The sequence below is a fragment of the Lycium ferocissimum genome, unplaced genomic scaffold (assembly GCF_029784015.1).
Source record: "Lycium ferocissimum isolate CSIRO_LF1 unplaced genomic scaffold, AGI_CSIRO_Lferr_CH_V1 ctg7286, whole genome shotgun sequence".
NCBI lineage: Eukaryota > Viridiplantae > Streptophyta > Magnoliopsida > Solanales > Solanaceae > Lycium > Lycium ferocissimum.
Window position 1 is genome coordinate 14,043 of NW_026726711.1, and position 25,248 is coordinate 39,290.

The 25,248-nt window shown below is 33.0% G+C and overlaps 2 protein-coding genes across 2 annotated transcripts; one reads left to right on the forward strand and one right to left on the reverse strand.

Moving 5' to 3' along the window:
* Window positions 1-5,407: 5,407 nt before the first annotated feature.
* On the forward strand, window positions 5,408-7,257 carry LOC132045621 (transcription factor TCP23-like). Its single transcript, XM_059436203.1, has one exon. The coding sequence runs from the start codon at window positions 5,995-5,997 to the stop codon at window positions 7,051-7,053; it is 1,059 nt and encodes a 352-aa protein (XP_059292186.1). The 5' UTR covers window positions 5,408-5,994; the 3' UTR covers window positions 7,054-7,257.
* Window positions 7,258-11,607: 4,350 nt separating this feature from the next.
* Window positions 11,608-16,485, reverse strand: LOC132045620 (alkaline/neutral invertase CINV2). The gene is made up of 4 exons (XM_059436202.1): window positions 16,080-16,485; window positions 14,905-15,336; window positions 12,713-13,271; window positions 11,608-12,107 (listed from the first exon to the last, which is right to left on the reverse strand). The coding sequence occupies exons 1-4, from the start codon at window positions 16,449-16,451 to the stop codon at window positions 11,812-11,814; spliced, it is 1,659 nt and encodes a 552-aa protein (XP_059292185.1). The 5' UTR covers window positions 16,452-16,485; the 3' UTR covers window positions 11,608-11,811.
* Window positions 16,486-25,248: the final 8,763 nt, after the last annotated feature.

A 25,248-nucleotide genomic window follows, 5' to 3' on the forward strand; every position in this document is an offset into this window, starting at 1 on the left:
TTATTGGGCCGAGCCCATTTATTACTTTAAAAAATGGGCTCTAGCCCATTTAAATTATCCATTGCTCTATTTTATTCTTTATGCATTTAATTTTATTGCCCGATTAACATTTGATTTTGTTAATTTAGATAAACCTTAGCGAAATTAGTAGGTTTAGTCTAGTAGTGGGTAGTTAGTTTAAGGAAGACTAAAATTTAACCCCATAGATTTTATTCTTTTTCTTTTATATATTAAGATTATTTTCAATGTCTAGTATTTGTTTTATTGGGAATAATTGATTTTTGAAAGGACATAAACCATATATTTCAAGTAAAAGGAATCATATTTTAGACATCTCAAAGCATCATTAATTTCAAGATATAAATTCGAGTATATTTTATAAATAACTCTTCAAATTTGAATCAATCACGCATATGTTTAGCTAAGTATGGTTAGTGAGAAATAATGAAAGGATAAAGAAAACTCATTAATCATTTTCGTATGTGTTATACTCTTAAACCGCATTAATATCTCATCATTTGAGTTGTTTCAAATATTTGTCATAATATTGCATAAACTTGCATTTTTTATATGCAAATTATCATATTTTTGCAAATCTTATTTTTAAATAACATTATTATTTAAAATTTAGCAATATTTATAAGCCTTATTTTAAATATCGTTTTCTTTTATGCAAATCATTTTGCCTTCTACAAATCTATTTTAAATAGCATTATTGCATTCCCACTTGAAGCCTTAGCAGCATTTATAAATATTATTTTAAATAGCATCATTATATTTTCTTTAAAAACCTTAGCAACATTTACAAATCATTTTCTTAAAATTTAAATATTATATTTGCATCTGTAATTTTAATTAATTAACCTAAGTTTGGTCGGTAACCGTAGTTAACGGATCCTAGAGGATGCCTAACCCCTTCCCTTTAGGATAATTAGAACCCTTACCTAGAATCACTAATTAAGTAGACCATTAACGGAGGTTTAGCTAGGCTTTACCTTAGTTAATAAAATAGGTGTCCTAATTCACCCTTTAATTAATTAGGTGGCGACTCCTTAAAATAAGCAATTTAGGAATCTCCAATATGTTGTACTCTAATTTAACCCGCTTAAATGGGGTATAACAGTGTGTAGCTACAAATACACAGATCAACATAAATACATTAAGTAAAAAAAACATCAGTCAATAAAAGGCATATAATATGATAGAACAGTTAAATACATAGCACAATTTCTGATTAAACAAAATGTTAGAATAAATTTACTTATACAATATAAATACATATCATTATACACACTATAAGACCTTTGATCATACCTTATTGCATTAGACCTCTATGTACGAAAATTGAACCTATGTGAAATTTCATAATTTGCCATCACAGCCTTTAATGTATTTTTGTCCTTGTAAACTTGATCAACAACAACCTCTTTTTGGTTTTTGTCTTCGATAATTAGATTGGTGTCTTTTTCAAATACAGCAACATCCTTGCCATAACTTGAAGACGCCAAGTCTACACACCCGACTGTTTTCATAGAATCGAACTGACTTGTGTATCCAAGTTGCAAAATCTCTCCTTGAATACAACTTTCATCAGATACACAGTTGTCAAGGATTTTATCATTAGTAGTTATGCACAAAGGATACATTGCTAACTGTTTATTCTCTTTCTTCAAATCCACGTAAACTCTGACCCCCAAATCATTGTGTATTTCCATCGGTATATCACTACCCTCCACCATGTATTTGATGTATATTTCTGTTCTGGACGTGTCTAACTTCAATTGAGTTGCAATTGTCTGTAGCAAATCCATATACGTCGAATACTCTTTGAAAACAACAGCATCGATTTTGAAATTCACATAACGGTTCTCATCATTCCAAGTACCACAGTGTCTAATCAACGAAGATATAGACGACATTTTCCAGCAACCGAATTCAATATGCTTGGTAAACTCCTGAAATACATTATCAAATAAAATATGGAATTATTATAGAAAACAACTAACAATGGAGAAAATCAACACATACAAAATATATCCAAATTATGACACAAAGATTTGAATGTATGTGTATTTTGGACACGCAGTTCATTGGTGCATCAAATCCAGTAACACATATGTAAGGACAATACACATACATTCAAATCTTTGTATGTAGTTAGGTGTAACAAAACATACAAAAAAGGTGTTCAGATACATGATAATCAGTTCTTCATTTGTTCAAAATACACAGTTAGTTGTAACAAAACATACAAAAACAGTGTTCAAATACATGAAAATCAGTTCTTCATTTGTTCAAAATACACAGTTAGTTGTAACATACAAAAAAAGTGTTCAAATACATGAAAATCAGTTCTTCATTTGTTCAAATACACACTTAGGTGTAACAAAACATACAAAAAAGGTGTTCAAATACATGAAAATCAGTTCTTCATTTGTTCAAATACACAGTTATGATAATCAGTTCTTCATTTGTTCAAATACACGCTCACAAAACATTCAAACAAATATGTAGATCATCTCTGATTCACAAAAAACATACACGAAGTCATCTGTCTGTGTATTTTTAATCACATTGATGAACTGACGGCACTACACATAGATATGAACAAATCACTGCCTAAAATATAAAAATATAACAATGGAGATAATAAAACATAAAAGCGAAAATCAAATACCACAAAACCATCACTCACCAAAATGCAAATTTACGACGCAAAAAATGGAATGCATTCAACAAAATCGGTACTTCAACTGTTTGTACAATGAATTTGATTTGTAAAAGATTTTCTCCGAATTACCTTTTGCGTGATCAAAATCTCTGTTTTTTACGATCCCTCTGTTTTGAATGTTTTTGAAGATTGATTTTACGTTACTAAGAAGAATAAGGAGAGAGAGAAGGAGAAACGTGTGATTAATGGGAATCTAATTTGCTGGAAGAGATTGTAAAATATTTAATTTCACCTTCCATATTAAACACATGATTAATGCCTAATATCCAGGGATTTGTTTTTGCCATACACGTTCCATGCCACATATCCGTGTATTTGAAGACTTCCAAATACACCAAAATTAATACGTATTTTGCCATAATATTAGCTACGAGCTGTAATATTGGAATGGTAGCTACGGTTGGTTACATCCAATGTTAAGGTAGCTATTCCTGTAAGTTTGCCTTTTGTGAAACCAGGGAGGGTAGGGCAAGGGAGCATAACTATTTACTTGTACTGATTATTTATATCAACTTATCAAACAATTTAATTAAAGTACATAGTTATAATTTAAAATGATAAATACATATAATTTTATCATAATTAAGTAATATAAACTTATATGTATTTAATTATTTGATGCAAATATCTGCTGCAAGCAGGTCTTTTTGGAAGGAAATATGGCTCCATTAAAATATTCTTAAAATAGGAGATCTTCGAACCTATTTGGATGGGCTTATAAGTACATGTCATAAGTTAGGATATCTTAAATTATGATTTTTCGCTTATTTTTGTTAATTTTGCTTAAAACAAATGTTTAAAAGCTTTTTTTTATCTTATCCAAACACTATAAATGTGCTTAAAAGCTATTTTGGCTTAACATCTAAACTTTAATCAAATTTTAGCACTTCACCCTTTTGCTTATCGTACGCTCTATAGTCTTCTACAGCAAACTATTTCTAGATCTCAAAAACATTGCATTTCTTTTATCTCAATTAAGATTTTTAATTCTACCTTTTGGTTTGTTCTAATTGACAAATACTTGATTATCATTCAGAATAATTAAACTATGAAATCCAAAGGTATTCTGTTTGTTTTTTTTTTTTTTTGTTTTTTTTAAAAGTATTGTCATACCCTATGTTTCCTAAGAAAAATATTAAATATGTTGCATGAAATGTTAAAAATATGATAACAGGATATGTAATTACTGCAATAATTAATTAAAAAAAACTTTGATTACTGCATAATGAGATAGAGATAATTGTACAAATTATTAGACTTAATCTAACAGCGTTTCCTCTATGGCGAAGAGGTTTGATGAGTTGGAGTTGACTGGTTGGTATATTAATTACTAGTTGTTTGAAAATTTTGCAACCAGGAAAAACAACTGTTTGTTTTTTTGAAAGAATAAAAAAAGAAACAAACAAAGCAATTACAAAAATGATGATACAACTAGTCATGAGTATTTTTAAAAAGTTAGGTAGGAGAAGTGGGGTACTGTTGGGATGAGCTGTATTTCCTTTGCTAGCATTAATGCTCTCCCCTGAGCTGTCCTTATGTCTAAAGTCTAAACTACCTGAGCTAAGCCAATTTTTTTTTTTTTGTAGGATAAGAAAAAGAAAGAATGGACAAGTTCTTTATATACCTTACAATTATTTTGTTCAGTAAGAGTCGATCGAATAAGCTCATTAAGAGTAACAGACTTTCTACTAAATATCATTTTTTTCAAAACTTAAACTTGAGATCTATAATTAATTAAGAATAGATGAATTCGAGTCATCCCAGCATGTGCCTTATCATTGTTTGTCCTCTTTTAGTTCATCACACTTTTTTATCTTCTTGTCTTTCTCTTTCTATGACCTTCATTTTACCTCTTGTCTATAGTTTTTATGTTGGTCCCCTTCACTGACAGTCCTCACCGTGATTGTCAGGTTGGCTGGGGAAAAATTAGTGGACAATGGGTTTTGGGGGTTTTTGTTAGGGTGGGGGTAGGAAGATATTTAACACATGTTCTATGGTCTAAGATTGTTGTGTTCCAACTTCCAAGTGTTAGAACTGTTTAAACATGTTGGACCAAACAGGCATAGTATTACTATTATGTGCTTCTTCTATTTCAAGAAAAGAAAAGTTGTCTGTTGTGTGTATGGGGAGAAAAATAGCTATGGTAAGTTCTGCTTTGTGTGTGTGTGACAACTATGGTAACAATATCAAAGGTTTTCTTCATAGGGTAGTCTTCTTACTGCCTTTTAGTTGTAGGTATAAAATATAAATGCATACATATGTGATTATGTATCTATGCAAGTAGACACAGGTGGGGTTGGACTTGGGTACTTGATAACATCATTTTCAGTAATAGTATAACAATATGGACAAAAACTCAATCAGTGAGCAGTAAGAAAGAAGCAAATAAAGAAAGCAAAAACAAAAGAAAAAGAGAGAATGGGTTGAAAGCCAAAACAGTAAGACTAGAAAGGGACTCTTAGCCTTAACATTTGATTTTTAAAAGGATGTCTTATCTCCATTTTCTCCTAACTTTTCAATGCTTTCACACTAATCTCATAAATGTTTTTACCTACACCACCATAATACTTTATAACCCCTAACTAATCCCTCCCTTTCCCCCAACCCCATTAAAGAAACAAAAGGAGTACAAGAAGAGGGTGATTATTTCTACTAAAATAATCTTTGAAGAAAGCAAAAAAGAAAAGAAAGAGTGAGTGGTGTCTGTGGGCATTAATCAAACTCATGAAACTTAATACATTCCTTACAAATATATGTTCCATCAGTGGGGTTTTTCTTTTCCCTTCTCATCAGCGGGGCTTTTCTTTACCCTTCTCATCTTATATATGAAAATATTTATTCTTTCTTGTATAAGCAATACTGATAGGTCCCACTCCCACTTCTGCAGTACACACTGATTCTATTTGGGAACCCACACCTACGCTTCCCTTCTCTCTTTTTCTCCAAAGACAGCAGTCAACCACAAAGTAAGAAAAAAAGTGAAACAGAAACCCCACCACTTCCACTTGTAGCAGAATTTTTTTTTTTTTTTTTTTTGGCTCAAAAGTCATTGCAATTGCAGCAGCAACAACAACTTCATTTTCAAGTCTCTTTCTCTTTTTCTCTCTCTTTCCTTCTTGCTTGCTTGGTTTAATGTTTTCAGTTCACTTGTCAATTAGACAGATGTTTGAACCATCAACAAGATATACAAATTGTTAGACCCCTCTTACCCCTTTCACCTCACTACCCCACCCAACCCCACATCTTCTCCTCCTCTTCCCAAGATGGAATTTATGGAACCCCATAGAAAAAAGCAAGGTGGTGCTAGTAGTAGTACTAGTAGTGGCACAAATCACCACCACCAACATGCACAACAACATCAACAACACAATCAAGAAACTCCCTCTTCTTTACAATTATTAGTTTCACCTCACCAAAGTCAACCTGACCCCGCTCCTACCCCCCACCCCCTTGGTCCCTTCATGGGCTCCATTTCCATGCAATCAACAACTCAAATCCCTCCCCCCACGCCTACCACCCCCACCCCGACCCTTAGCAACTCTTTATCCACCAAAATAATCAAGAAACCCTCAAAAGACCGTCACACAAAAGTTGACGGTCGTGGGCGGCGCATACGCATGCCAGCTTTATGCGCCGCCCGTGTGTTCCAGCTCACCAGAGAGCTGGGACACAAATCCGATGGTGAAACCATCGAATGGCTCTTACAACAAGCTGAACCGTCAATTATAGCAACCACAGGAACCGGTACCATCCCAGCTAATTTCTCAACTCTCAACTTGTCTACACGTAGCAGTAACACCACAACAATTTCAAGAACTGCACCTCTCTTCAACCCCACTATGTTAGGCTTCCACAACACCACTTTTGGGCATGACCCAAATGACAATTACATGAAAAAAAGGTTCAGAGAAGATAACAGTAGTGCTACTTCACCGACAGCTGATAAACCGGACGAACCCGGTTCTTCAGATTCTGCTAAACCCGGTTCTTCAAGTTTTATTCCGGTTCAACCCATGTGGGCACTTGGACCAGCTTGGATGTTACCAGTAAGTGGAGGAACCGGTTCAAATGTGGCTCAACCGGGTTCATCCATGCAGAGAATTGGTGGGTTTGAGTTTTCAAGTGGTAGCCGGTTCAGTCCGGTTCAGTTACAGCCGGTTCAGCAGCTTGGGTTAGGTGTTACAGAGACAAATATGGGAATGTTGTCATCAATGAATGCATATAATAATAGGGTTAATTTGGGTATGAATTTAGAGCAGCATCAAAGCCAACCTCAAGGTAGTGATAGTGGTGATGAAAATCATGAAGATTCCCAATCATAGTCAACAAATCTCGATGCAATTACTTTAGGAGGTCTAGTAAATTGAAAAAAGAAAAGTTCCCATTTTCTTGTTTTAGTGAATTCTTGATGGTTTTTTTTCTTAGTGTAATTAGGGAGAAGTTTGTGTTCATTGTAAATTTTTCTTTTTTAACTTTTTTGTTTTACAATTGTTGTTAATTTGGATTTAAGGATTCGTTTCCTTTTATTTTTGTTGGATTGATCCAATTTGTCATCACATTTGGTGTGTCCTTTAGACATTGGGGGAGTAAACACAGTGAAATATGTTGGGGCTTGGAATGGGAAATATGAAGATTGGTGATAACAAACAATGGTATCAGTAGGAAAATGCCTACAAATGTTCCTGAAAGTCTTCTTGATAATTGGAATAAAGTCTTCTCCCCAAAAACCATTATTTTCTTGTCTTTCAAATCATACATAATTGAGATGTTTACTTTTGAAAAGTTTGTGAAGAGCTTTTCAAAGAGCTGAAATTAACATTATTTGAACTTAAGAGAGGATAAGATGTTGATTTTCAAGAATCAAATCTAATTATCTGTCGGAAACCAAGAAAATGACCTATAGTAGATTTTTGCGGTGTAGGTTTAGTTTTCACTTTTCACTGTCCTTCGCCTTCATCCCTAACGTAAATCCAAAAAATTGATCCTAAAACACATTTTTCCCACAATAGTCTTTCAAAAAATAGTTCTTGTAAAACAATTGAAATCCAAGGCCTCCTAGATTTCATTGGTTGGACCACCAATTTGTTGACTTTGTCTTCTGTGTCTGAATTTAAATAGAACTGCGTAGCTGTTCTTTTGATTTGATTGATTTTATTTTTCTTTGTTCCGTTCTAATAGTACACGATAGATTTTTTTTATTATTGTATTGCTTTGAATTAGTATTGTAATTAAATAAAATGAATTATTTTTTAATTAATATAAACCTCTCGTATTGGATGAATTATTATTAAAACACTTAAATCAAAACCCTATAAATATTACAAGTTTCAAAACTTACTGCAAAAAAGACTTTAACCCCTAAAACGACGATCCAAACATTTAGGTGGACTTGATGTAATGAACCAACATTATTGTACGCAAAAAAAATTAAGTTTTATATAAAATATTGATATTTTGGGATTTTAAAACATGACTAATCTTTGCCCAAAGTATGAAAAAAAACGTGATTGGAATGGTAACGCAAAAAAAAAAAAAAAAAAAAAAGAAGAAGCCTCAACATTAACGCACAAAATTAGTGCGTGATACCAATATTCTCTTTTGTTTTTTGGTCACCCCATTCACGCACAAAATTCGTGTGTGAAAGGCCAAAACTGTGTTTTTGCAGTTTAGTCCTTTCACGCACGAATTTCGTGCGTGACTACTACTAATGTATTTTTTTTTTTTTTGTACTAGTTTGGTTCAACTTTTTATTTTTTGTACTACTTAAGTCGCGGGTTCATACTCCTACACTACATTAGAGCCACCTCCTCTCCTCTCGGTAGAGGGATCCATTCCAATGAACTGGAAATTATATAATTTGCTTCTAACACATTTGAAAAATGGGTTTTCTTACAAGCAAAAACCATTTTTTAAATTTCTTTTTTACAACAATTGCCAGATTAATGCAACAAATGTAGATTAGCTTTATTACAACAACAACAAACTCAGTGTGATCCAACAAATGGGGTCTGGAGTAGATTAGCTTTACTATAGCAATAATTTAATCCACTACCCCTTTAATCATTTCATAGATGAAACTTTAAGATAAATAACAATATTGATATGTCACTTTCTCCTACTTATCTCATGGTATGTCACTTTCTTTGATCACTTCCAATAGCAAATAATTAAAGTAGCCACTACCATACAACAATAAGAGCCACCACAAGGTTTTAACTTTTAAGACTTACCAGTTAATTATCACCCCTTCATGAATCCTTGCTAAATCCTTTATACCTGAAACAAATGCTTCTTCTAATTTCTTTTCTTTTCTTTAAAAGATAATTTCATAAATTTCCCCTCAGATTTGATTTCATTTCAGTAACCTCTCTTTTGGTTTGTAATATTACGGTTACCTCCATTCTTCTATATCTAAGTCCTCTGAAATCACGTGTTTGTTGTTTAATCATGAAGTTGTTAAGATTAAAAGCATATATATATATGATTGCAAAATTTTTGTTAGATTTACAGAAAGTGAGAAGATTTTATTATACAAATTAATGCTCTGGTACAACCTCTGTATCCCATAAAGTTAGAGGTATGGTCTGCGTACATCTTGTTGAGTTTAATGTCCACAAATGCATTAAGTGAGAGACTTTAAAGGTGAAGTATGAATTGAGAAATGGAGGGAAATGAAAGTTTGAAAAATAACCTTTCAAGTGAGCACTTCTCCCACATTGGTGGTTGAAAGGGTTATGTGTGTGCTTATATTAAGCAACACATTCTCTAGCTCATAAAGGGTTGAGAAGAGGACCACTCCTCGCGCCGTTATCATTGCTCGGCTCGGCTTTAGATTTGGATTTGGTACCAATCCGGATATTAATTAATTCACGCAAAATTTAACTTAGTTAATTAAATTCGTGGAATTATTTTTCCTTCCCAACGGTCATCTCCTTCACCGAACAGGCACTTCCACACCTATTCAGATCAAAATAACAGGCTATAAATTTTCAGAGGCTTCGCCTCATTTTTTACACACTGAAAACGAAAAACTGAAAACATTTTTGTTCTCTGAAAAACGCAATTTCCTTTCCCCTCATACTGCATTCTTTTCAAAACCAAAAATCAGTAAGTGTCGTGTGATTACTACCATTCGTTGAGTTCGCTGAAATTCTGCAATTTCCATTGCCGGTATTGCAGAATAGAATTTCGTTCTATCCTGGGAAGAATTAATCCAAACCTTTGGCAAGCATGTGGGGATTAAATTCTTTAAGGAAACACAGTTTTTATGTGGGCTCGAAATAAACATATTGTCCTTTAGTTTATGTAAACAGATTACAATTTGATTAACAGGAATCACACATCTTACCCTCCCCAGATTCCACTTGTGGGATTATACTGGGTTTTTTGTTGTTGTTGTTGTTGTAAATTAATGCTCTGGTAGATAATAGGAGTTTGAGGGTGGAAAGTTAAACACGTGGAACTAGTCTCCAACTCTTCATGCTTATGGTTAGGCTGCAAACAGTCAAGAAAATATATATGTTAAGGTGTAAATAAAAAAAGCTCACAGAAATATGCATTTTTCTTCTGAGTGAGTTTTGTTCTGTTTCTTGCCTCTCTTACTTTGGTACTCACAAAGGTCCTGTACATAAAAACTTTTTGTTAACCATGACTTACTTTAATATTTTAGTATAGCTTATTTCGTTTAAAGTGTCAAATTATTTTTCTGAAGAACAATAATTACGTAAATTTTCACCCTTTGGCACACACACTAATTGGGGAGTACCAACATGGACGTTAGAAACAATTAAATCCGTACTTAAGTGGAACTATAACGTGAGACCTCATGGATGCTGCTGTTAGAAAGTAAAAAATTAAAAACGGGGAGCCTTATCCTTGAGAGCATTTATTTCTTAAAAAAAAGTTTGAGAAGCGACAAAATGGCCCTAAAAAAACTCACATAGGTGAAAGAAACTATAACAAGATGAATCATAGATAAATTGCTTCCGTTTTCATGAAATAAGAAAAAATTGTTGATAAGGAGAAAAACCTCAACTATACGAGTTGATCAACGTAAATGGTAGAATTACTGAAAGTACTCAATGTATTATGTAGTAATAGTACAAGGCATGGTTTCTAATAATTCGTTTGTAAAATCTATTAGGGGCAGATATTAAACGTACAAGTTTGAAGTTAAAAGGGTCCTAATTACCATGAGGAAGGAATCAAAATATTGCCAATAGGTGGGCAACCGCATATCCTTTGTAAAAATAAATAACTTCCCCCCCCCCCCCCTTCCCCCCCCCCCCCCCCCCCAACAAAAAAAAAAACACACACACATCTCAATTCATTGACGACTTTCATTTCTTGTATAATGCCATGTTTGGATTATGTTGGATCTAAACTAACTAGCCGCCACTATGTTCTAATTTAGTTGTCAGCCATCTTGAAATTTTGAGTTTTGTTTATTATCTTCTTATGGTCCTGTCTCAATATCTTGCAACAGAATCCAGCTGAAAATGACTCTTGTTATTTATCACTAAGTTAAGATGATAGTTTATACAAATTGATCTAATTGACATGGATTTTGAAATGTCATGAAATATTGTGATTCCCACACTATATTTTTCTAGTTTCTATTAACTGATAACTAGGCATATTTAGACTTCTGGGAACAGTATGCCACAGACACTTCTAAACAATAAGAATAAAAAGTTTGTTTTGCATTACCATCTCTGAGAACACCTTTATCCAACTTCAGCATGATGCAAATAAACCATATCATTTAGTTCACTTATGGCTTCAAACAGAAACTAAAGCCATTTAGTTAGAAAAATTCTACTCACTGTCCTTATCCAAACAATTAGAGCATCAGTACGCAAAATTTTCCAGCAAAGGAACCATCAAACGAGGTCTTTTATACTGAGAAACGAGACATTGGTCTCGCTGGATGCAAGTGTACACAACAAAACTTATGAGCAATTTTACAAGGACGGGAATAGCAAAAAGAATAGTGTTCTTGTAATAAAACAACAGACTACTCCTCTCACCTTGTGGTTTTCTCTATCCACTTGTACTTACATCTCTTTCCTCAAAGCACTTCAGCACGTCCAAGAAGCTGATCGTTTGATTACGGGCTTCATTTGCCTGTCCTCTTCCAAGGCAATCATTCCCAAATGTGAAGGATCCTCCAGCAGCATCTTTGCTACAAGATATCCCGCGATTGACCATGTCTGATACTTCCTCGCTTGTTTACCAATATATCTTCCTACTTTACCATCATAATATTCAGGCCAAACATCCTTAGATAAGCGGCTCTCAGCAAGATCTATTGCTCGTCTTGCAATTTGTGGTCGTCCCGTCTTAATGCAGGCTGCCGTTAGCAACCACAAAAGCACTGCATTTAAGATATCAATTAGACATTGCATTAGAGAGCACGACATGAAACTTCAAGCAATAGCCTATGCATCACATTTCTTTTTAGCCAGCACACAGAAGCAATATAGATGCTTCATTTTCTTGCATTTCTAGGGAACAATTCTATGAAAAGTGGGTTCGCAAATTATTTTTCAAACATCTGTTCTACTAGTAAAGCTACAACATAGTTCTTTTAACACAACATGAAGTCCTGTAATTAAACTATAGATAATTACAGTCCAATACCTTTTGGTGATCTAATTTACAAAATAGCCAACAAATGTATAGATTATGAATATTAAGTATAAATATACATATAATATCCATATTGTATACTCAAATATACATATAATATAAATAATCAGTGTATATGTTTTATATATTTTGGCTAGCGACCGTAATTAATTTCGGCTGATGGGTCAAAAATGAAAAAAGCGCATTAAACTAAGTAATAATCATTTAAGTCATGCTCTACATTCCCATCTCTTACTTGACAAAGAAGTCATTCTCTACTAGATTGCGGGAGTTAATTATTATGAAATTCAGTAGCAAATCAAGTCAAGTGATGAAGGAAGATGGAAGAACCTGGCCAAGATCCACCATTATGGTAGCTCCACCTGGTATTCTTGGGATCATAACCAGTTATAAGTCGCCATTCATGATTTTCTAGTGCTGGATAAGATATTTTTAAGGGCATCTCTCCTACTAGCTCGTCCCAGCGTGCTTCTATGAGATCCATAATAGCCGAAGCTTGCTCTGGAGTAGCAAGGGAGGACAAGATGGCAATACAGTTTCCTAAAGCAAACCATCTGAAGTCCATCCTTGCAGGACTAACATTCCCAATAAAGTAACCACCACGCGTAGGCATAAATTCAAATACCCAATCTGGGATTGAATCAGGGATAACGTTGAACTTATTTACTGCAGTATGAGAATACTCTTCAGTTTTATAGCGGTATATGTCGTTCAATTGTTGGAAATCAAGCCAGAAATAACTTCTCATGTGATAACTCAAGGCATGTAGACGCTTCACTATTCTCTCAATAAATTCTTCCCCTTCGCTGTCGTTCTTCAACATTGCCAAAGCACTTCTCAATGCCATAAAGAAGAGTGCTTGGATCTCAATAGGATAACCATAGATTCCCTGAAAAATCAGCCCTCATAATTTGAAAATCCAATCATATATATTCAAGGACAAGTCGTTAGTCCATCTACAGTGCAAGCAATTACAAGCAACTTTGTATAGTCACATCAAACTTTTTTTTAGCTGAGAAATCTTCTTTTCAAGCTTGGGAATTTAATTGATAATGGACCCGCCCCACCATCCTTCCCTACTAATTGGAGTCACATCTATCATTTTCATCAGGATAAAAGCATTGACTGGAGGCTGGATAGAGATGTGTTGCAATTCAGTTCACATAAAATTTTCAGTCGAACATAGATCAATTAATCAACAATAAGCAAAAGACGATGCTTAGTATGTGCTTCAAAGCACTTCTAACGATGATCAAAACAGAATTCCTAAAAGTAAGAATTTCCGTGTATCTTCAAGTCATGTTGAACTTTAGGCTTTCAAGTCTAGTCTCTAGTGTTATAATCTGGATACACAATTACAAGGTAGTGTAAAAGAGAATTTTATTTCTTGAACATTTTGTTGAACACGGGGTAAACATGTATGAATAGAAGTAACATAAGCTATACCTATCGAAAGAAAGAAAAGTAGAAGAAGTTGTATGTCCTTGGTGGCTGAACCGAAGAAGAAACAATAAAAACAACGGAAAAAAAAGGAAGCTGACACTTGACTAAAGGCAAAAACTTGAAAAGAAAAAGGATCTAGAAAGTCATCAGATAAGATTATATTTTAACACATGGTTTTGAGTTGCATTTTCATCACATTACCAAGGGAAAGAATATCGATCAGGTAAAAGATATAGACAGCATACTCCAGTTATCTCATAGATTTGCAACTTTAGCGACAACAAAAGGTAAAATAAGAAACAGTAAACAAGTATTATAAACATAAAATAAAAAGGAATATAAAAAGAAGCACAATAAACTATCTATGAAACTGCTTCAACATCCTTGGTAAACGACAAACACCAAAGCATACGACACAGGAAAGACTATAATTGGAAAAAAAGCAGCTTAAAAACAAAAGAGCGAAAGCCGCCAACCTACAGCAAAGAAATAGCGAGGAGCAGCGAAGCAGAGAATGTGCCCATTTGGTGGATAGTAAAGACAAGAATGTCAAAATTGATGACACGAGTTCCAAATCATTAAAAAAAACTTTAAAATATGACATGATTAAGTTAGTATGATCCAACAGCTGTCCTGTTCTAACTCAGGCTATGAATGCACCTAATTATGGTGCAAGCACTTTATAGAAAACATTAAAACACGTTGAAATAGAAAGTGGCACTTGCTTCATTATTATCTAAATCCGTATGTTTTCGACGACTAGATTAAGAATTCAGATACTACAACTATTACTACACGTCAAACCCAAGCAAGTTGGGAGAAAGTGTCAAAAGTGGGATTTGGACCGACTTTAGATAAAAGGTATTTATTTATTCTGTTCCCTCTTTCTTTCCCTATTGGCCTGGGGCGTTGGGAGGGATTACTGATTAAAAGCATCACAAGAACAGAAGAACATTGGCTATTTTTTTGGGTACATCCTAATAGATACCAAGTATCCAATTACAGCCATAAGTTGTATTATGTTACAATCACAGAAACAACCAATAATATATGCAAGCTAAGGCAATAAGATATCTTACCATTCTTCTATCAATCATTGAGCATCCATCAGCACAGAGCAAAGTAGGAAACGTATCAAATCCTTCAGACAAACATAAGCTCAATATAAGCATCATTCCCCTTTGGCACTCAGGAGTTTCAGCAAGACTGATGTCTCCGGTAGATTTAGTGTATGCACGGAGAAGAATTATCCACCAAAATCCAGAATCAACTGGAGCTACTCTTCCGATTGCACTCTCACCAAAATCTGCCATGATTGTATCTGTGTTACGAACTGGATCATGAAGAACCTTGAAACTAGCGGGCATAACCCCCTCCCCCAGCTTGAATCTATCTACTCTTTTCTCCCACCCTTGAAGCCGAAGTGTCTTCAACAGGAAATTCTTAACTATATCCGGCTCTCCATTCATCAGGAACGCCAGAGCACTAGGAACAAAATCTCTAACAAAAACCTACACATCCACCAAAACCGATACTTAAAAGATGCTACTAACATTAAAAATAACACATCCTGATCAAGCAAAATTGCTGAATGTGAATCTGAACTTTCATATCACTGTAGCTCGTTCCAAATAAACGCAGTTTCAGCAACAATATCCAAAATAAATAAAAATGGATTCCAATTCTTTTGTCAAAAAGTAAGACCTGATTATAGTATTTAAAACCATATCTTATGGAAATTACCGATGTTGTGCGGAACCTGTGTGGATGCAACATGGGTGTGGGTGTGGAATCCACACCGGATTTGGTCAACTCATCTTAGGTGCATTGACTACATCTATGACGAAGAAGTATAGATTGATTGGGTATTTGGTTTGATTTTGTAGTTTTACGTCATATATATGTGTAAGAATAAAGTACGAGAATACTATGCTATTACACGAAATATCTTAGGAATAAAAGGTGTTTATAAGGAATTAAATTTTGATTAGCTCTAGTTCAAAAACTTCAATTAATCAAAATATATACTTCATATATGTCGGAATATACATTTATTGGCCGTATTCCTGGACCCGTATCCATACTCGGACCCATTCCCCCGAAGCCTAAAAATTATGTGATGAAGAGTCCGACCTCTAGATCCTCACCCGTATCGGGTACCCGCACCCGAGTCCGAGCAATATAGGAAATTACAACATCACTATTACCGAAAAAGCAACAACTTTGAGATTGCTGGATTGTATTTAACCCCTACCTGATCATAATTGAGGACTTCCTCAGAGGCATGGTCAACTGCAGCAATTGTACCAACTGGTTGGCCTCGGAAGTGAACCAGCGAACGGCGGAGAGCATCCCAGGCTTCAGCAACCATTGGATGGGGCTCAAAAGAGTTACGTGCGGATGAAGCTGGGGTGTCCAACGCAGACCTGCCTGGCGAGTAAGCGCTCTCATAATTATCTAAACCTCTGGTTAGGCCTATGGATAACTCACTGAGTGACCTCTCATCAAAAGATCTCTGCCTCTCTATGTTAAGCCTTGGCTTGTCGAGAAGCTTCGAGAGATCAAAGTCATCCATATCAGAGATGGAACAGTTGGACCCAACATTTCTCAGTCCAGTACCTTCCATGCTCCCTCTTTACCCTTCAACTCACACAAGTACTCTATACGATAAACAATAGCCCGTTTAGACAATTAAACAAGGTGCACACTCATATAAAAACACAATAATGTTTATCTATTTGTAGAAAATGGATTAGCTATAAGACAACCACTTTAAATTCGAATATGAAACATATGGGAATTAATATATACATATAGAAACCATAGTCAAACGGTTTGAAAAAAATCACATATAAACTACTAAGATTGGAAGTTATAAGAAACCAAATCAGCAAAATACTGTGGCCCTACTGAAAGGACAAGAAAGATTTAAAAACCCATCCATTATGCAAAGCAGACAAAGAAAGAAAGAAAGAAACTAAATCATATCTATTTGCAGTCTTATCCATCTTCTATTAGTAATGAACTTAAGTTACCATAATCAAAATAAGTTGCAGATTTGATTGATCTTAATTAACTAAATCCAGCTCTTTTTTAGAAGCAAACCAGATATTAATTAAAAAGAATAAAACAGTGAGCCCATATCCTCCTATGGAATACTAAAAAGTAGGCATAACTTTAGTCTAAAAAGCAAAATTAGCCAAAATCTTTACAAGGGTATAAATAATTTCTTAAAAGATCAAGTTTTTATAAAACAAGCTGCATTGTAAACTCCACTCCAACCTAAAGCAATGAAATTAAGAAGAAAAAACAAAACTTTGAGATCCAAATAATTAAACTAGAGAAAACAGAAACCCCATAAAGAAAACAATTTTACTTAGAAGAAAATTAACCATTAAACAAGAACCAGCTCAGATCCAAGAAAGCATAAGAAAACACAAACTCATAAATAGAGATACCTTAACTGGGAGTTTTCTTGCTGGAAATAATTAAGGGAACGGGTAAGTAAGAAATGGAGAAGGAAGAGAAAAAAAGAGCATGGTGTGGAATGGTGCTAATTTATAGACAGAGTGATAATAGAAATGTAAGTTGACATTTTTGGAGGACTCTTAATGGGGCCCCCTAAGCTCTGTTTACAACCTACCTAGCTACTTACCCTTGTCTGAACTCTGAACAACCTACAGCTAGGATACTGGAGGTTAGGATAAATAGTACTCACAAAATAGGTTAGGACAAAATACTTATGATTGTAGTAGTACATTTGTTTCACGGATAAGTATTACCATGATCATTTTAGTTTTGAATTTATCAAACAAGATTTTATATTTTTTTTTTATTACACTAAAGTTATCCAATTTGAAATGACCATATATAGTATTAATTTTTTTATTTTTTATCTAAGTTGCGTGGACTCTTAACTTTCGATATTGTACCCCCGTCAACACGATAGGGTGTGCGTGTTGGTGTGAGATTGATATCGGATATGGTCAATCAATTTTGGGTACTATAATCAAAATTGATCGAGAAATTCGAAGCAGTATATGATGATTTGAAATCAAAACAAAAAATCATAATATATATATATATATATATATATATATATATATATATATATATATATATATATATATATATATATATTGTTGTTAAAAGATATCATATTAAAAAATTTCTAACTAGAAGATGCTTTAAAGATATTTACAGGTCAAGTATCATTGCTAAATGTGCAATGTACTCAAGAAATTTATCTCATTTGCAATAGTCATGTTACAAAAAAAAAAAAAAAAAAAAAAAAAAAAGAGTAAGGGGATGCATTTGTACTTAATAATAATTACAGATTCTAACTTGCTCTCAAGAAATTCGTGCATTCCTTTCCTTCCAAATAATCCACCGAAATTTAGGCATATTTTCATAGCTCTATTCTTTGGTATTGGGATTATTTTAAGTCGGATCCTCGCATCCTATCCATATTTGGATTCGTATCACTGGATCTTAAAATTTAGATCATGAAGGATCCGACCTCTAGATCCGCACCCGCATCTGAGCAACTTAATTTTTTTATATCACATCAAAGTCATGCAACTTTGAAGTTTATCATGGAAAAGTAGTTTATCTATTTTTTGTCACATAAAAGTCATTCAACTTTGACCACGTTAACTAATAAGTAAATTTCACCTGAATTTTTATATTTTGTACTGAAAATATAACATGGCACTCCAAAATGAGTTAATTACATTTGAGATAATTTCAGAAACCACCTCAATGTTTCGCTTTATAACACTAATTTTCGTTATGGTTTACGATATTACGTTTACTTTCCTTATTTTGATTTCTTTGTAATTATTTAACTCTTTATCATTAATGTGAAAAATATCATTTGACTATTCTGCTCTTATTAATATACTCATTTGTTTAGTAAATTTCATAAATATCTTTTTTAACTTGAAAAGGATTTGTTCTTAGAGCATCAAAGAATTAAATGACAAACACAAATTCTACGAGCTTGATATGATCCAGGGCTTCAAAATTGTTACAAAAAAATCAAAACAACGAAGATAAAGATAATTTCATAAACCACAACGGAAACCAGTGTTACGAAGAAAAATCTGGGGGAAGATCTCTGAAATTAATCTATTATTAAGCTAACTGACTATCTTGAAGTGTCAAATTTAAGACATGAAATTGGAATCATTTTCATTTTATTTCGTCAATTTTGGCTAAGAACCCAGAAGTCAAGTTTCATTCAAATTAGTCTCATATTTTTGTTATAAACTAAAAAAAATTAGTGAGAATTACTTGTAGTTAATATGTATAAGTTATGAGAGAAGCTATGTATTATTTTATGCATGATAGAAGATGAAATAATTAATACATAAATAATTAATACATGAATAACCAAATCTACATAAATAAATTATACATAATTAATCCGTACATAACTAGTCATTGCATTTCTAATTATCTACATATATAACTCTTAACCAGAAACCAAACAACCTACATAACTCTTAACCAGCAACCAAACAACCCCGAAGTGTATAAATAATTTTCATGTGTTTTCTAATACATATACCATCGTAAATGGAGGAAAGAATAGAATAGATCATTTTTCCTGTGAAAAGAAGCATAGTGTTATAATTTCACCTATTTCATTCTTCATTTTCCTTAATTAATATTGAATGCACCATTTATTCGTTTTAAAAAAATGGTTGAACTGCAAAAGGAAAATAAAATAAAACGAAAAGACATTTTTCATGAGATTGTGACTGGTGAGCTGTGAGGGAGAATAGTCGGTGAGACCTCCAACTCCAAGCATGAGGCAATTGGCGGGAAGTCAACGTGGGATGGAACGGTGCAGTTTTGGCCACCTTTATGTGAGAGTCTCGAACCAAAATGACCCAAAAAAAAAGCTTTTTGAACTAAAATATCCCAATAACAAAAAAAAAAAGTGACAAAAGTACCTTTAGTGCGATAAAAAGGACTTAATCGTAACGGCGCGGTTTATAGAACCAGTTAGAAAAAAATCTATAATGCAGTAAAATACTGCGTTATAGAAACAATACCAAAAAAAAAATTGGCCAACTTTACTTTTTGCAACACTTAGTGCTTTTTTCCATACTTTGACCAATGATTAGTCGTGTGTCAAGATTCCGAAACGTCAATATTTTATATAGAACCTGATATTTTTTTCTGTGTACAATAATGTAGGTTCAACACATCAAGGATACGTAAAAGTTCGGATCGTCGTTTTAGGGGTTGAAAAGGTGCCTGAAGTAAGTTTTATTTGAAAACTTTAGGTTTAAGTGTTCTATATACATAGACGTCCATTTTTGTTTGAAGACTTGTTGTCATTAACTTAAAGTTTTTTTATTTTTAAGATTTAGATTTAAGTGTGTTATTTTTTAAAGCGTAACTTTATTTCGAATATACGCGATTTTTTGCGCTCGGACGTCCGATTTACGCGATTTTTTTTTTTTTTGCAACATATTCGAAATAAAGTTATGCATTAAAAAATAACACACTTAAGGAACACTTAGTGTTTTTTTTCCATAAAAAAATTGCAACATCTTATTTTAATAAATCTTTTCTTTGCAACACTTAGTGTTTTTTTCCATACTTTGACTAACGATTAGTCGTGTGTCAAGACTCCGAAACGTCAATATTTTATATAGAACCTAATATTTTTTTCAGCATACAATAATGTAGGCTCAATACATTAAGGATATGTAAACGTTCGGATCGTCGTTTTAGGGGTTGAAAAGGTACCCGAAGTAAGTTAGTCAACTTTATATGTGAGAAAATTAGTTAGCTTTGTTTTTTAAAATTGAAATCACCAAAGTGAAATTGACATTCACAGCTACATTGCCCCGGAATTTTTACGTTGAAATTTATTGCGTATCATCATTATAAGTAAAGAAAACTAAAAACTTCACGGCAATTTGGGGAAAAATTGAAATTAAATAGGATAACAGGTGTTTTTTTAAAAATCGGCTGGGCCAAACCGCCACATGGCTGTTTGGCCGCATAGATCTGGAAAAAATACGCATGTTCAACAAAAAAAAACGCGTAAAATGGACGTCCAAGCGCAAAGTTATGGCCATCTAAAGTTTGACCACTTTACAACTAGTTTTTCTCCCTATATTTTTTAGAATTAGATTTATATTCAAAATAAAGTTATATCTTGATTAAAAAATAATACGCTTAAATCAAAACCTTAAAAAATAAAACACTTAAACCTAAAGTTTTCAAAAAAAACTTACTTTGGGTACCTTTTCAACCCCTAAAACAACGATCCGAACGTTTAAGTATCCTTGATGTATTGAGTCTACATTATAGTAAGCAGAAAAAAAAATTAAGTTTTATATAAAATATTGACATTTCGGAGTCTTGACACACGACTAATCGTTGGTCAGAGTATGAAAAAAACACTAAGTGTTGCAAAGAAAAGATTTATTAAAATAAGATGTTGCGATCTTTTTATGGAAAAAAACACTAAATGTTCCTTAAGTGCGTTTTTTTTTTGTAATGCTTAACTTTATTTCGAATATGTTGCAAAAAAAAAATTGCGTAAATCAGACGTCCAAGCGTAAAAAACCGCACATATTCGAAATAAAGTTATGCTTTAAAAAATAACACACTTAAATCTAAACCCTAAAAATAAAAAACTTTAAGCTAGTGACAACAAGTATTAAAACAAAAATGGACGTCTATATATATAGAACACTTAAACCTAAAATTTTCAAACAAAACTTACTTCGGGCACCTTTTCAACCTCTAAAATGACGATCCGAACGTTTACGTATCCTTGATGTATTGAGCGTACATTATTGTACGCAAAAAAAATAGCAGGTTCTATATAAAATATTGACGTTTTGGAGTCTTGACACACGATTAATTATTGGTCAAAGTATGAAAAAAAACACTAAGTGTTGCAAAAAATAAAGTTGGCCAATTTTTTTTGTTATTTTTTGGTACTGTTTCTATAACGCAGTATTTTCTTTGCATTATAGTAATTTTTTTTTTAACTGATTCTATAACGCAGTATTTTACTGCGTTAAAGGACTTAACCGCGCCGTTACGGTTAAGTCCTTTAGCGCAGTAAATTACTGCGCTAAAGGTACTTTTGTCACTTTTTTTTTTATTGGGGTATTTTGGTTCAAAAGTTTTTTTTTTTTGGGTCATTTTGGTTCCGGACTCCTTATGTGACAGGTAATTTGGTACGCGGACTAAATTGTCCCGATATAATTTTGAGATTATTAGTTCTGGGGATAATTATTTCATCTGCAAGGTGGGAAAAAATAATTCCAAATTTGAAGAGATTAGGCGGGATATCCCAGAATCAAGTTCATATATCACTAGTAAATTTGTCTGCGCTTTGCGCGATCATAAAACATCAATAATTTATTAAATATAATATAATAGGAGAGGTATTTTCTGTCTCTTTCAATATAAAGCACTTCCAATGATATGATGGCAATTTTCATACTTCAAAAATATATTATATGTTAGAACTTATAGAAAAAGGTACAAATGACACGATTTTTATAAATGAACTATATTTGTAAAGTTGTTATGTATTTCTTAATTAATCACTTTTTGGTTATTTTCTGAGAGTTTCTCCTAATATATAAAAAAAAAATAGAAAGAAAAAAAGTTACACCCACTTAGCCGTTTTATATAAATATCCAGACGTACGATTTGATTCCATAAGGAAAAATGTTTTGAATTCATATGAAGAACACACTATTTACTCTTACAGCTTCCCCCGATTTTAAAATAAATTACATTATTAAAACATTCTCAAAGTAAAAGAAGAAAAAAGAAATAAATATAATAAAACATAAATGTTTCTTCTTCATGTATATAAAAAATTAAATTACCTTGTTCTCCCTTCTCCCATGTTGCTCTGCATATTTTATGGTAGTTCTGAAAACTTAAACATAACAAACACCAAATGAAAGGTATATTTCAATATTTAATATTTATTCCTTTTAAGAGTCAATTATATATTTTGAAACTTGGTTAGTAATTAGCACACTTCCAATAAAATCATAAAGTTACTAAGTAAAAAAATTACAGACTTATGACAATAAAAAATTCATACGAAAAATCAAACTAAGAGGAATCATCGAGAAAATATACAAAAAAATAAATATAGAAGACAATAATACAATACACACACATCAATCTCACTATCTTAATCATTTGAAAAAAGAAGAACAAAATATGGAACCAAGGCATAATTTCTCGAGCTCTGATCAACATATTCACTCCTACAAGCCGATCACCACTTAAGAGCCTCCTCCTCCTCCTCCTTCTTCTTCTTCTTCAAGCCAAACTAAAATATAAATATAACAATGTAGTAAATAGAACAACATTACTATTTTAAATATGGAATGAAAAGATAACCTTGGGTAAGACCTCATGAAACATAAAATATGAGTTTATATAGAGAAAAATGGAGGAATACCATAAGCTATCTTGAATTTTTAAATTAAATATTTGAGAGTTATGAATATGAAAATTTGGAAAGCATGAGATTTATAAATATTATAAAGAGTAGAGATTGAATAGGTGAGTTATGGAGGTGAAATTTTAAAGCAAATAAATGGGGAGGGGGAAAAAGGACAAAAAGAAATGGTAGTAAGTGCTACATCTATGTGGGAAAAAACGGATATCAACCTCGACTACTGGGACTTTATTAGGCAAATCAAAGGGATCAGTTTCTTCTTCTAATTGTTAGAGACGTTTCAGATTCTTTTTCCTCCAAGAATAAGGAATTTAGAGGTGGAAGTTGGAACAATAATAACTATTTTATTGTGAATTTGACTCGATAGCTATTTTATATAGGTATGCGTAATGTAGTAAGTTAAAAGTAAACAATAAATTACTACATGAATAAGAAGAGTGGAGTATTAATTGTTGAGGCATTTATTGTTGTTATAATAAAATACATAAAAAGATGTGATAAAACCAAAAAAATAGGAAAAAGCTCAAAAAAAGGAGAAAAAAGATAATTGTGTTTCTAGGCCACATAGAGAGGTGCCACATTACCTTGTCTATGCCTAGCTTTATGTTATAAATAGATTTTTTACTATGTTTAAAGGTGATAAATTTATATTTTCTACCAAACAACCTCTAAAATTAATCTTAAATTTAATTCTGGATATCCCGGCTTATCCCAAGTACGTATGTACCTAACGAACCCTAATGTTAACAAGTCGTCATCCAACTTTATATTTATTTTCTTCTTTTATGTTTAATATTTTTTATTTCTTTTTCTTTCTTCCACTCTTAATTATCCGATTAGGGGGAGGAGCTAGACTTTTGGTTGCAGGTTCGGCCAAACATATTAATTTTGATTCGCATTTTCTATTTCTTTCAAAAAAAATTTAAATATATACAAACTATTAATCTAAAATTCGATAATTTAAAAAATTAAATTTCGAATTCCGCGAGAAAATGTGAATTTTGCTCTTACACTTTTGAACTACTTTCTCTTTAACCTTACTTAAAGGTTATTAATATCGAAGGAATATACTGATGTTGATGGTATATTACATTTAAAAGGTATGTTGCCTTGATATAATATTTTATTCTTCTATCGCAGTATATTCTAATGTACAAACTTATCCAACATGCTTTCTAGCATTCTTAGAGAAAAAGGAAGTAATTTTGTTTTTCAAGTTATTAAGTCAATCTGTTTATTTATGATTTTCAGGATATATATTGGCTAAATATTTTGTATACGGGTAAAACCGAGGATACAGGCACGCTCGGTTTCCCGTTGTCATGGTTATGCTCGATCACGATACGACCTCTCACCAGGAACGGGCTTTGAGCTCGGGCCGGGATGAGGCGATAAAGGAAGGGCGGTTGAGCGCCGCAAGAGAGAAGACCGAAATATCCGCCCTCGGCCAAAGGATAATTCGGTGTCGATCTCGGTAAACAACTGTCACCAGATTTCTTTTCTTTATTCAGAATTGTACTAGGGTTGAAACTCCTCTACTATATAAAGGGGAGGTTCTCATCCATTAAAGGGGTGGGAACCAAAAAAGGGAGAAAGAGTTCATATAAAAAATAATAAGAATCCTTTGAAACCATTCCCACTTGTCTTTAAATTCATCTCTATTGTTCACCTTGTAAGTACTCAACAGAGGGTGTCAGCCTCGGTCTACATACCCGAGGCCAGACATACTTAATAGTTGGTCGATACTCGCTTCTTGATTTACTTATTGCCTTATCTTGCAATTTAATCCATAATTGAATTTAGCCACGTATCTTTAGCATCACGAATAAATTTAATTGTTCTCCGTTTAAGGTTAAACGCTTTGGCGCCCACGCATGGCCTTAGATACGATGGCGGTTCAATACGACGTCGTTACTCTCGATATTTTACACTTGTTCTTTAAAGTTTAATCTCG

What these genes read in the sequence shown, in the direction of transcription:
- LOC132045621 (XM_059436203.1), top strand. Translation starts at nt 5,995, where the DNA reads ATGGAATTTATGGAACCCCATAGAAAAAAGCAAGGTGGTGCTAGTAGT.
- LOC132045620 (XM_059436202.1), bottom strand. Translation starts at nt 16,451, where the DNA reads ATGGAAGGTACTGGACTGAGAAATGTTGGGTCCAACTGTTCCATCTCT. An exon ending in AAGTCCTCAATTATGATCAG is followed by an intron (nt 15,337 to 16,079) that starts GTAGGGGTTAAA and finishes GTGGATGTGTAG; the next exon opens with GTTTTTGTTAGAGATTTTGT. An exon ending in TAATGGTGGATCTTGGCCAG is followed by an intron (nt 12,108 to 12,712) that starts GTTCTTCCATCT and finishes TCTTAAATGCAG; the next exon opens with TGCTTTTGTGGTTGCTAACG.